We start from the raw sequence: 12,136 nt of genomic DNA on the forward strand, positions 1-12,136 counted from the left end.
AACAAGCAATAAAAATTACCTGGCACTTGCACATACCTTATACAAACATTTTGTGCCTTTTAATTTATTTTTTCCTTCTGTTATTGATCCATTTTTATTTGCTCTGCAGATACAACATGTGTAAGATAGCAGGTTTCAGATTTATTCTTACACAGTAGAATTTTATCCATGACAGTAGGTTTATAAAACATAGAAGTTGAAGCATATAGGTAGTCCTCATTTAGCAATGACAATTGGATTCAGCAACTTGGTTGTTGAGCAGAAAATCATATGACTTCTGTCAGACTTATGATGTCATTTCCATTTGGTCAGTAAGTGAATCAATGTTTAATGACCATCCCAAATCATACTAATTAAACCACATCATATGACACTGGTTTGCTTCTCTGTTCTCTATTAACCATGTTGCAAGCCCTGTTGCGACCTATGCAAAATGGTAATTGCATGACTACAGGACACTAGTAGTTATAAATGCATGTTGATTGTGAAGTGGCTAAATGATGATCACATGAATGTGGGATGTGACAGTTGTAAATGCAGGGACTGGTCACAAGGCTGGATCTTTTTAAAACTGGTAAATGCAAACATGCTAAACAAGGCAGTCGGTAAGTGAGGGTTATCTGTACTGAACCCAGATACTGTTTCTCAGCCTCATTAGAAGTTCATTCCAACTTTATAAGAAGTGATCTAACATCTCAACAGGCCTCTCCAATCCTTATTTCACAGTTGAAATAGTCTGTTTCAATACTGCAATACAACTGATAAGTTTGGAATGACTTTGGAATGAAATATTTAAACGTTGAGACTTTGAAACCTTGAAATACTACTCATACCTCCAAAACAATATGTAGTCCTTGAAAAACAGCTTCTTTCAAAAATACCATGCCAAAATTTGGATCTTGGAGATTTGGATTTTCATTTTCTTTAATAGTTCAAGTTATATTCTTTCAGTTTGGAGTACTGTCTTGTAACTATCCTAACCCAGCCCTAAACCTATAAAGTACTTTATAAATATAAAAAGAAAAGTCAATATTTGTGTTATCATTCCATTTGTTTCAATCTTTTATTCAATGGAGATGAGTGGTTAAGAGTAGAGCATTAATCTACATTTTTCTTGTGGAACCAATCAAGCATTGAAACCAATTAAGTTATGAAAGAAAGGAAATCCACTTTATATCCTGTATAGAAATGCAATCCTTCCTCCCTCCTTCTGTTTAATTTCTGCTCATTATTAACCTTTATTCTCCTGTAAGAAATAAAATATTACTTAAAGAATATTAAAATGGAATATAAAACCACCTACAGAAAAGTTCTCAAGAAGTATTCTTAAAAATTATGGGTTGTTAATTAAAGAGCATAATGTTATATATGAATTTGTGAAGAATAATCAAACTGCCTTATAAAACCTCAGCTTCATCATTGACTTTCAATATAAGACATTTGAGAGGAGTTAATTGTTAAATAAAAGAGAGGGAAAGTAAGAAAATAATAAGAAAAATCAAAAAAGGACTGGCTTGTTCTTTTTTTTAATTTATTTTTATTTTTATTAAACATTATTACCTTTAAAAAACAGGAAGAAAAATACAGCGACAAAAATACAACGACATAAGCAAGACAAATCATACATAACAATATAAAGTAAAACATACAGATACAAGACTGGCTTGTTCACTGCCCAAATATCTTATATAGTATTTCACAAAAGAGTACCTAATTATTAGATGTGGTATGAAACATATTTTCTAATAGTCTCACTTTATTAATATGTGGCATCCTGCAGATGCAATTACTTATCTGCAAAAAATACTTCATGACATGAAAATACCTTGTGCTCAGAGGTTGAAGAGAATTTCAAACTACTTTTAAAATTAAGTTTAAGTCTTGGAAAATTAACCAGCTTCAGTCTATTTCCATAATGAATAATTGTTGCCTTATAAATTGGACAAAATATATGCCATATTTACAGTTGCTAGCCTCACTGTGATGTTTACGTTATAAGTGCAGCATCATCTTTTTAAGAGTATTATTCCCCTCTAAACAAATTGCTACACTTGCAGAGACAGGGCTTCTGACAGATAATGTGCCGTGTAGAACATCATATGTGATGATGTGGATTGATTTTTTTTGTTCTAATATGTACTATAGCCCTTAATTATTAAATAATAACTTATTTAATGTTTATAATTCCCTTCAATTGTAAACTAATAGAACAGTTATAACAAAAAGACTTACCCATCCAGACTCTTTAAAGAAAGGTGGTTGCTTTAAAATCTCAACATATGACTGTTTATCAATCTTTTGAAATAACAGCAGCCCCAGACAAAGTGACTGATGGCCTGTGCTTTGCATTTATGACCATCTCACTACTCCTATTGTCATGTGATTGCAACCTGAGCACTTAGCAACAGGATTTCATTTATGATCATTTTCAGCATCCTGTAATCCTGGTCACAATGTGCAACCATTTTTTGCCAATTTTTGGCAAAAATGACTATTGGTGTAACTGGATTTGATTAATGATGACATGATTTGCTTAATGACTTTGTAATATTGTCGTAAAATCAGGTCAACTCAAGTTATGACTAGTAACAATGATAGAAATTCTGGTCCCAATTGTGATTGTAAATCAAGAAGTACCTATATAATCGCAAACATGATGTGAAGTTAGATTCTGATGGTTAAGTAATCTGAAGTAGAAATTTAATAAGTTTTGTTTCCTTTCTACATGAAGGAACTACATATACATAATAAAATATTTAAGGAAATAAGATAGGCATACTACAAATGTGAATGTAACTAAGTTTATGCAAATGTATGATAGTGCATTCAGGTAGAATCAAATCATATAAATAGGAAAGCCTGTTGGCGAAATCTTTTGTTTTTATTTTTTACTGTTATGAAATATTATTTGACCTTTGATATCAAGTAAAAATGCTTACATCAATTCTTCCAGATTGTGACTTTATTTAGTTTGGAAGAAATAAGGCATAAAATTACTATTCGCATTTTATATCATTGTAGGGATTAAGTGAGTACAAAAGAAACTTCAAATGGAAGCAGTCAGAACAGCCTAGACTCTGCAATTCTGCACATGAACAAAAGTGCCGATGGGCTGGCCTTCGATCAGATGAGTTTGGTAAGACAAATTCAATATTTTGTGATGTATTTCTTGTATAAGAGATACTTGCAATAGTTACTGCTTTCTACATATTAATGTGTTTCCCTGAAAATAAGACAGGATCTTATTTTCTTTTGACTCCCAAAATATGGCTTGGGCCTTATTATCAAGGGTGGGTGGGTTATTGTTTTGGAGTTGCTGGTAGCTGCTCTCTTGTGAGCGGGCTCCTGAAAAGCCAGGCACAGCCTCAGGGGCGAACTGCTGTGTTTCACTGTCGCAGCAGCACCACGCAGCAGCCATGAGATGACCACGCTCACAAGCAGCCAACCGGTAACCCCCCTTTCCAGCCATTCAGAGCGCCATTCACTGATTCTCTTCTGGCAGCCGGCCCACAACCACAGTGCACACTCCCAGAGTGGCCACTGCCAGAAGACTTGGCAGCCAACATCCGGCGTTTGGAAGCCAGGGAAGAAGCCATGCTGGGATGGCGGCAGTAGCGGTAGCAGCGCCCTGGCCCTGCAGGGAGAGCTGGGCCATGGTGAGGCTGGGAGGCATGCAAGCAGGAGGCTGAACAGGCGCTCGTGCAACCCCTCTCTCCAGCCGTGCAGAGTGCCATTCATTGACATAGGGGTATCCCGAAAGCGCAAAGCCGCGGGAGCTGGAGGGGCGGGGAACAGGCGGTCACATGGCTTGGCGCCCCTAGGTCAGTGAATGGCACTCTGCATGGCTGGAAAGGGAGGTTACTGGGTGGCTGGCTGTGAGCGTGGCCACCTCATGGCTGCTGCGTTGCGCTGCTGCAACAGCGCAACACAGCCGGTTCCCCCTGAGACTGTTCCCGGGTCTTCGGGAGCCCGCTTGCAAGATAGCAGCTGCCCGGCTACCCATCTCTCCAGCTGGGCACAGCACCATTAAACAACCTAGCCCGCTAGAGCCTTTGCCTCCCCCCGGCTCCTGCAGCTTGTTGCCTTTAGAATACTGCTAGGTCTATGAGTAGCGGTCTGCCTGGCTGGAGGGGGGTTAGCCAAGGGGCTTATTTTCAGGGGAGGGCTTATATTTTTGCCCACCCAAAAATATGGCATGGCCTTATTTTCAGGACATGTCATATTTTCAGGGAAACACAGTGATTATCCAGACTTCATCAAATAAATTTTATCATGCAGCAGGGGTAAACACAGTTTCATAGTTTGGGTTTATAAGATACCATTAAATACATTAGATGTCATTAAAACACAACAATATTAGATACTAAATTAATTTGGTTCCTGTTAAGACCGAAAGAGAATATACTTAGATATTTGGTCAAACAAATTAATTATTCTTCATTGTTTGATATGTATTTGGCAATAAAAAGTAGTAAGAGTGAAGGTTAATATACTACTAGGTGTTACTCAAACTAAAAGAAGCATTTCTGTGATGAAATGTTTGTTTATATTTTTTTCTTCTGCATTCGTACAAAAGAAATAGAGTGGTGCTCACATTCTTTTAAAAAATTATCAGAGTATTTGATATTACATGTATTACAGGGATCACAAGAGAACCAAATTTTATTTCCAAGAGACGAGTGCCTTATTATGACACACAAATTTCAAAATCTTTTCAATGGAATGGAGGTAATGGCTTGCAGAAAGATGCGTTATCAGAATTGGAAGTCAGTGAGCCAGTCGAATTGCACAAAACTGACAGCAAGGATGTTGAACTGAATAAGGACCCAATTGAGACATTGGATGCACCGAGAGTTCCTGAAAAACTGCATCTCAACTCTGCAGGATTTGGACCTGAATCAACTGAAGCACTTAGAAGAAACAAGAAGTCAGTGCCCCAAACTCCAGTGCATGAAAATAAAGTATTAGCATCTACCAAAAAAGAATTAGGAAAAACAGATCATGGGGTAGGAAGTATAAAAAAAAAGTTTGATTTGATGTTGTGAGTTAAAGCTCAGAAATAACTCATTGTAACGTTATTAATATGCACAATACAAACTTCCCTGCCAGGGTGCATTCCATGTTCTTGAACTTTATTTTTGCAGAATTTCCAGACAGCCAAAATGGCAATTGCTGAAAGTTCTGGAAATCAGAGTCTACACATCTGAAAAATGCTCAGTTTAGGAAAAGTAATCATTACACTAGAAAGGGTGCAAGAATCTTTGGATTCTAATAAAGGATAAAGCAAGCAATCCCCTTGAGGGCTTTGAAAAAGAAGGAGATAATGTTTACAGAAGGATGGTTAGAATATCAGGTCAATATAAGAAACGTGTGATTAAAGAATTATAAATAACATAAGAAAAAATCCAAGAAAGAAATATGAAGAAAATTGTAATGTTGCCCAATAATTTTTCGCTAAGAATTTAGTCTTACAGATTTAATAGATTTTCCCTAAACTCCCATATAAGCAATATAAATTAGTCAAAAGGAAAAACATAATAAAAAAGCAGTCCAGAAAGCTAACGTTGACACAATGTTTAAAATAATTGTTTACAGATAGTCTTCAACTTATGACCACAGTTGAACCAAAAATATATGTGGTAAATGAGAAATTTGTTGAGTTTTGCCCCATTTTATGACTTTTCTTGCCACATTTATTAAGTGAATCATTGCAGTTGTTAAACTAGTACCACAGTTGTTAAGTGAATCTGGCTTCCCCATTGACTTGCCTTGTCAGAAGGTTGCAAAAGGTAATCACGTGACTCTGGGACACTGCAACTGTCATAAATGTGAGTCAGTTGACAAGCATCCGAATGTAAATCACGTGACCATGAGAAAGCTGCAACCATCGTAAGTGTGAAAAATGGTCATAAGTAACTTTTTTAGTGCCATTGTAATTTCCATATTTTGTATAAGAAAGCTTGCAGAATGTCATAATATACTTTGCTTTTATCAGGGTAGTCCATTTTAGTATTAATAATGATAAAAACTTATGCTATTAGACCACAAAAAGAAATGACATTCTGAATTTGTTGTTTATATTGGTTGTCAGCTCAATAGGGTTCTACAAAGGAAAGCAGGCATGAATATTTCACGATCGAGAAGCTTCCCTAGAAGTTCTGAGTACCAAAGAGAGTTTGTTTGGAAAACCGCCCAGAAGCTTTCTCCAGTCCTTGCAGCAAATCAGGTAACTAAGTATTTTAAGAAGTGTTTTCATTCTTGAAAAGTATCACACAACTTTATAAATTTTAATTTAAAAATAAACTCAGTTTTGCTCCGTGAGGCTTTTTCCAGATTTCCTTTGTAGGTAGTCTTAATAAAATAATATTGTGATTCTTGTTCAGTGCAAATTTACTATGCAGGGTAATATCTTCATTGGGGCTTTTTTCAGTTTTTTTTTTGTATTGCGTTTTTTGTTGTATTACATTGCATATGAAATGCTCCATTTTGTTCAAAATACTATATAACTGATTTTTTAGCTGATTTCTCAAGTATTAACAGTTATATTTTGAGTAATATTGCCTTAACTAAATGGCTGGATCATTCTATATCACCTGATTAAGACTTTTCTGCTGTGCAATGATATAGTAGAGATTAAAGATCACTAAGTCTCTTTAATTTCAGTGACAAAATGTACTTAGCTTTATAAAAAAAATAATGTATTTTATAAACCAAAGTTTATTCACAGATCAAGTCAATCCATTCCTCCATTTAAGTCTCCTGTTATTATTCCTGAAACTGAATATGAAAGGAATTTCAAACCTTCCCCTCCTATACAACAATTGAAACAGTGCTTTCTGGAAGAGTGTGAATGTCCTAGGTCCGAATCAGTAGACATTTCCTCTCAAGAAAAGGTATTATTACCTATTAAAGCATTATGTCCCTTTTCAATTAGCAATTTCTATACTTAGAATTTCTAATTTGGTTAATTCACTTCATGTTCTCGTCCTGGTGATTACGCTATATAAAGAAATGATGCGTATTTTTTTAAGATTTAAAAATTCACATATATACTTTTTTGAAGTTCTTGATAGTTTTTGGTCTTATTCATTCATTAAAATTTTAAATATTAATTCAAACATTTCAAAATATATTTAAGACTCAATCTTCATGCCATCAAGTCAAAATTAAAAACATGGTGTGAAAGATATTTACAGATAATGGTAGATGATTTGGCATGAATATATGAATAAAAACAAATTTATTGATCTAGAATATTGGGAATAATATCTTAAGTAATTAAAAGGCAATGAAGTAAACAAAAATGTGAGTAAGTGTGAAAAACAGTCACTTTTTTCAGTGCTCTTGTAACATGGTCACTTACAATAACAAGAGGTGTAAGTTGAGAACTATCTGTAATATGAAAAACATTATGTACTTAATATTTTCTATTTATGTCTATTTATTTCTACTCCTATTTCCTGATCACATTTCAATCAAATGTAAATACATTTTCCTAGTTACATAGTATATTCAAATTATTTCTGACAATTATTGAGTTTTTGAAGTTCACGAATATCATACTAAAAACTATAATCAGTAAGTGTTCTAATGGAAACATTTAAAAATATTTATGTACTTCATAAAATTAAGATTAATCATTGTGTTTAGAAGTTAGATGTTTAGTAAATATAATTACCGTATTTTTGGGAGTATAAGACGCATCTTTTTTCCTCAAAAAAGAGGCTGAAAATCTGGGTGCGTCATATACACCGAATACAGCATTTTTTGCCTCCTGAAGCCCTGCCCCTTCACCAAAATGTCCATGCATAGCCTTATGGTGGCTTTCAGAGAACTCCTGGGGGCTGGGGAGGGCAGAAATGAGCAAAAAAGGGCCGTCCCGTCCCCCCCCCCAGTCCCCAGCAGCACTCTATAAGTCTCCATAAGACTATGCATGCAATTTTTTTGACAAAAATGTGTCCATTTTCATGAAAAACTGGCTGTTTTTTGCTTGTTTTTGCCCCCTCCCCCCCTGAAGAGCACTGCAAGTCCCCCAAAGGCTATTCATGCCTTTTTGGGGGGGAAAAACGGGCCCGTTTTGGGGAGGTTTGCAGAGTGCAAAAACTTTTCTTTTTTCCTTTTGGAAAGCTCTTTAGTTAGAGTGATTGATGAAAATTAGATTGATCAAGTGCTGTGCCAGCAGAAACAAGTCTTAGGTGCTGCAGATTGTCAGCAATTGTTTCTCCACACCTGGAAACATTTACCTACCTATCTACCTACCTACCTACCTACCTACTCTCTCTCTCTCTCTCTCCCCCTATATCTACTGTATTTCTCTCTCTCTCGCTCTCTTTCTATTTCTCTCTCTCTATCCCTCTACATACCTACCTACACCCTCTCTCTCTCCCTAGCTACCTACTGTATTTCTCTATTTGTCTCTCTGTATCCCTTTAGCTACCTACCTAACTAACTATACTCTCTCTCCCTACCTACCTACTGTATTTCTCTCTCTTTCTCTCCGTATCTATCCCTCTATCTACCTACCTACTTTTTAAAAAATTGGCCTCTTCAAAATCTTGGTGCATCTTATACTCCTGTGCATCTTATATTCTGAAAAATACGGTATATATTTTAATAAGTTATAATTTATACACTCAACAATAAAGTATTTTTTTTAGAATGAAAAAAGTAAAACCACTTCAAAGACACCAGAAGATTCAAATCAAAATGAATTAGAAACAAAGCAGAAAGAAGAAAAACACAAACAGAAGTTGCTGTGTTCACATAGACGTTTTAAGTAAGTGTAAGCATATCAGAATATAAAATGCCTTGAATTCTCTTTTCACTACACATAGTTGTTTAAATACAGTCAACTTTGAAAATGAGCAGAAGGAGTATTTTGTTATCTCCTGATTATTCGGTTAGCATTCTTACTTCCCTACACAATTACAAAGTAGTATTTAATTCTTACTTTCAATTGTGTTTTTATAGGAAAATGAATACAGAATATAGATCAAAATTCTTGTCTCCTAGTCAATACATTTATAAACAAGGAGCCTGGGTACATGTCAGAAAAAATATACCCTATCAAGTGAGTATGTGATTATTTCCAAGGAAATCATTTGAAAGTTTTGATATTGCTTCATCTTTTGAAAGTTGTCCTTATAATATATGGTATTGTATATTTTATAAATAGTATTATATGGCATAAAAATGTAGAACAGAACTCTGTTACCAAACATGGTAGAACTTCAGTATTGCATTTAATCAGCTGCTATTTTGGATCTCTGCTCTTGTTTCTCAGAAATGGGTTTCTCTGTGCACTCACTCTTTCAAATAATTTCTTTTCTACTATAATTACATCTCCCTCATTTGATTTGAGGTCTAATGTTACAAGGTAGCTCTTTTCACTCAGTTTTAATTGGTAAATGTGCTTTTGTAATGTTGATTTTATTTTACCTTTCATATATCTGCAGAGAGAACAAGATTGGACTCAATCACTGAATAGGCAGTTTTGTTTTCAAATATTCGTCCATTAAAAGTTACAGAGGGTTTCCTGAATTAGTTGGAATTGGATTTCTGTAATCAAGAAGACTAAAATAAAGATTAGTTTAATGTGTTACATCTCTTTAATCTTTTTTTATGTGCCTAAACTTTGGCATTCTGCTTTGTTATTGAATAGAGGAAATAATTAGCTTTTAGAGCAATCTGAATAAAACTACGGACTTTTGCAAGTTCTCTGAAATTTTTCTCATCAACTGGTTTGTTGATGGGGTTTGTATTTGCTGAAAATATAATTTTGATCTAAAAAGACAAGATAATAAATAAATATTTAAACATAGAGAAAGATGCTGATCTTTTCTAACCTGTCATCCTAGAGTTAATAATTTCAGATAAACGATTTCTGAACATCTCCCCTTATGTAAAAACTACTACAAAAAGGACAGAATGAGATAAAAAATAAATTTCACATTAATTGAATATTGAAAACTAATTAAGGAGAGAAAAATCTACTGCTATCTAGGATTGAACTTTAAATCTTCAGAGTGAGAGGTGAATGTCTTTACCACTAGGCTATTACACCGCGCTCTCTCTTTCCACAAAAAAAAAAAGTGAGGGGAAGAAATAAGTGGACAGTGTGAAATAACTGGACAGTAAAGAAAAGAATGATAATTAACAGCCCTCAGAATTCAAGCTTTCTAGCAGGTTCTAAAGCAATGTGCATTTGTTGCTTGTTCCCAGTGTTCAAAACTTTCTAATCTTTTCAATAAATGTAAGATAATTCCTTCTCCCACCATAAATAATTAATCTTATTTAATTATGAATAATTAATCTTCATTTTGAGTTAATATAACATTTAATGTAAAACCTGTAAGATGATATAGGAAATTGGTAGCAGACACTAAATACTTTAATGGTATACAACTAATCTTAATATTGCTGCTTCCCTGTTTTTGATGCTCTTGGGACATTTGTTGGTTTCTGTTTCTGTTACAGCCCTGTACTTTTTGCAATTTTTTAAAAATGAGAAATGTCATCACATTTTGAGGAGAGCCATGTAAAGGAAACCACCATCAGCAGCTTCTGAAATAGCTGTCTGAATCTTGCAAAGGATGAGGCTTATTTAATCGTTCAAAAAGAAGTGCTTTATTTCTACTCCTTGGTATTGTGAAACAGAATTTAATTTGATGAAACAGTTATGCTAGGTTATAAAATAATAAATTGGTGTGGCCTGTTGTGAAACAACGACCACTGAAGCTAATTTGAACTCCCTCACAAATCATAAAGAACTACAAAACAAAATCCAGAAATCTTCAATTTCTCCTACCTTGGCTAAAGTCAGTATTCCCTAGTAAAAATCAACTTTATGGAACAATAACAGAGGAGCAACTTTTTATTTAATTTGGTAGACGGATGCTATAGAAATAATAATATACATGTAAAAATGGAGATCAGTTGTTGCTGTTCATTATCAGTTCAGAAAATCATTTTACAATGATTTTATATCATTTTACAATTGTCAAGTATTTATTCAATCTTGTGGATTGGAGTAATACTGTTCATTAGATATGCTGTGTTTTTAAGGAAGTTAAATTACACTTCTGTAGTGTGAACTCTAGGAGGCAGGAGAATAGCATAGTCATAGAAGAATAGAAGAAATCATTTTATTTTTTGAAGTACATTTGTAATATTAATACAAAATTAGTAATAAATATTGTTTATTTTTGTATTCCTCTCCTCAGGGTTCTCAAAACACTCTAAATACCATGTGGTATGTGGAGGTTGGTCATGTCTAAGTTTTTTATGTTTGGAGAAATTATAAAATTTATGAATCGTAAAAAAAACTATTGTTATATTAAGCATATGCATAGTTGGAGTCCTTTTGATGCTTGCTGAATAAGTGATGCTTTAGTGACCAGTGATCTTTGGCATGACTGCTTAAAAGAAGCATTCTTTAAAAATATCTTTTCCTTTGATATTTGTGCTGCAATGTTTGTGCAGTGTCTGTGACATGCTGTTCTGTGCTGTTGGTGGCTGTTAATTAGCCAACAAAATTGACAAAAAACCCACCTTCCATCAATAACAGTGTGAAATCTTCATATCCAGGTGAAAGAACTTCGAGAGAAAGCAGAAGCTTATAAGAAGAGGATACAAGGAACCCACTTTTCCAGAGATCATTTAAATCAAATCCTGTCAGATAACAATAGATTCTGGGATTTGTCCTCTGAATCCACTGTGGAAGAAACCATGAGCAACAATATCAGAGCACTTGACTTAGCAGGGTAAAAATTAGACATGGAAGAAGATTGTGTTTTAAAAATGTGGTATTTTGGTATAGAAAATTAAACAGGGCTGGGCCTGGTTAATATTTAGTTGGAAAACCTCCAGACAATACCTTAGCGAAATTTTTTTTAAAGGTATTTTGAAAGAAAGAGATGGTATATCAATCATTTACTGCATTAATATATCCATGAAATCATTAAGATTCAGGCTACATCCAAAAACATTTTAGCCACAATATGAGTATATTATTAAATATTTCTTGACTTTTGCACATTTCTTTCACAAGTAAATTTGATTAAGAATATGTAAAATAGAGAAGGTCCTTGAGCACTGTATTTATGTGTGCATTTACATATACAGTATGTATACAGAG

The 12,136-nt window shown here is 34.3% G+C and overlaps 1 protein-coding gene across 3 annotated transcripts in view; it reads left to right on the forward strand.

The window, feature by feature from the left end:
* Positions 1-12,136, forward strand: part of SAXO6 (stabilizer of axonemal microtubules 6) — a 37,747-nt gene that overhangs the window by 2,457 nt on the left and 23,154 nt on the right. For 2 of the 3 annotated variants that reach the window (XM_014070377.2, XM_087723465.1), the window contains exons 2-9: positions 3,022-3,136; positions 4,642-5,006; positions 6,092-6,226; positions 6,717-6,893; positions 8,658-8,776; positions 8,971-9,070; positions 11,223-11,261; positions 11,587-11,762. In XM_014070377.2, the coding sequence (XP_013925852.2) occupies positions 3,022-3,136; positions 4,642-5,006; positions 6,092-6,226; positions 6,717-6,893; positions 8,658-8,776; positions 8,971-9,070; positions 11,223-11,261; positions 11,587-11,762 (1,226 nt within the window). The remainder of the gene's footprint in view (positions 1-3,021; positions 3,137-4,641; positions 5,007-6,091; positions 6,227-6,716; positions 6,894-8,657; positions 8,777-8,970; positions 9,071-11,222; positions 11,262-11,586; positions 11,763-12,136) is intronic. The other variant, XM_087723466.1, reaches the window with a different exon arrangement.

The sequence above is a fragment of the Thamnophis sirtalis genome, unplaced genomic scaffold (assembly GCF_051295495.1).
Source record: "Thamnophis sirtalis isolate CommonGarterSnake01/CBP01778 unplaced genomic scaffold, rThaSir2_p1.2 scaffold_9, whole genome shotgun sequence".
Classification (NCBI taxonomy): Eukaryota; Metazoa; Chordata; class Lepidosauria; order Squamata; family Natricidae; genus Thamnophis; species Thamnophis sirtalis.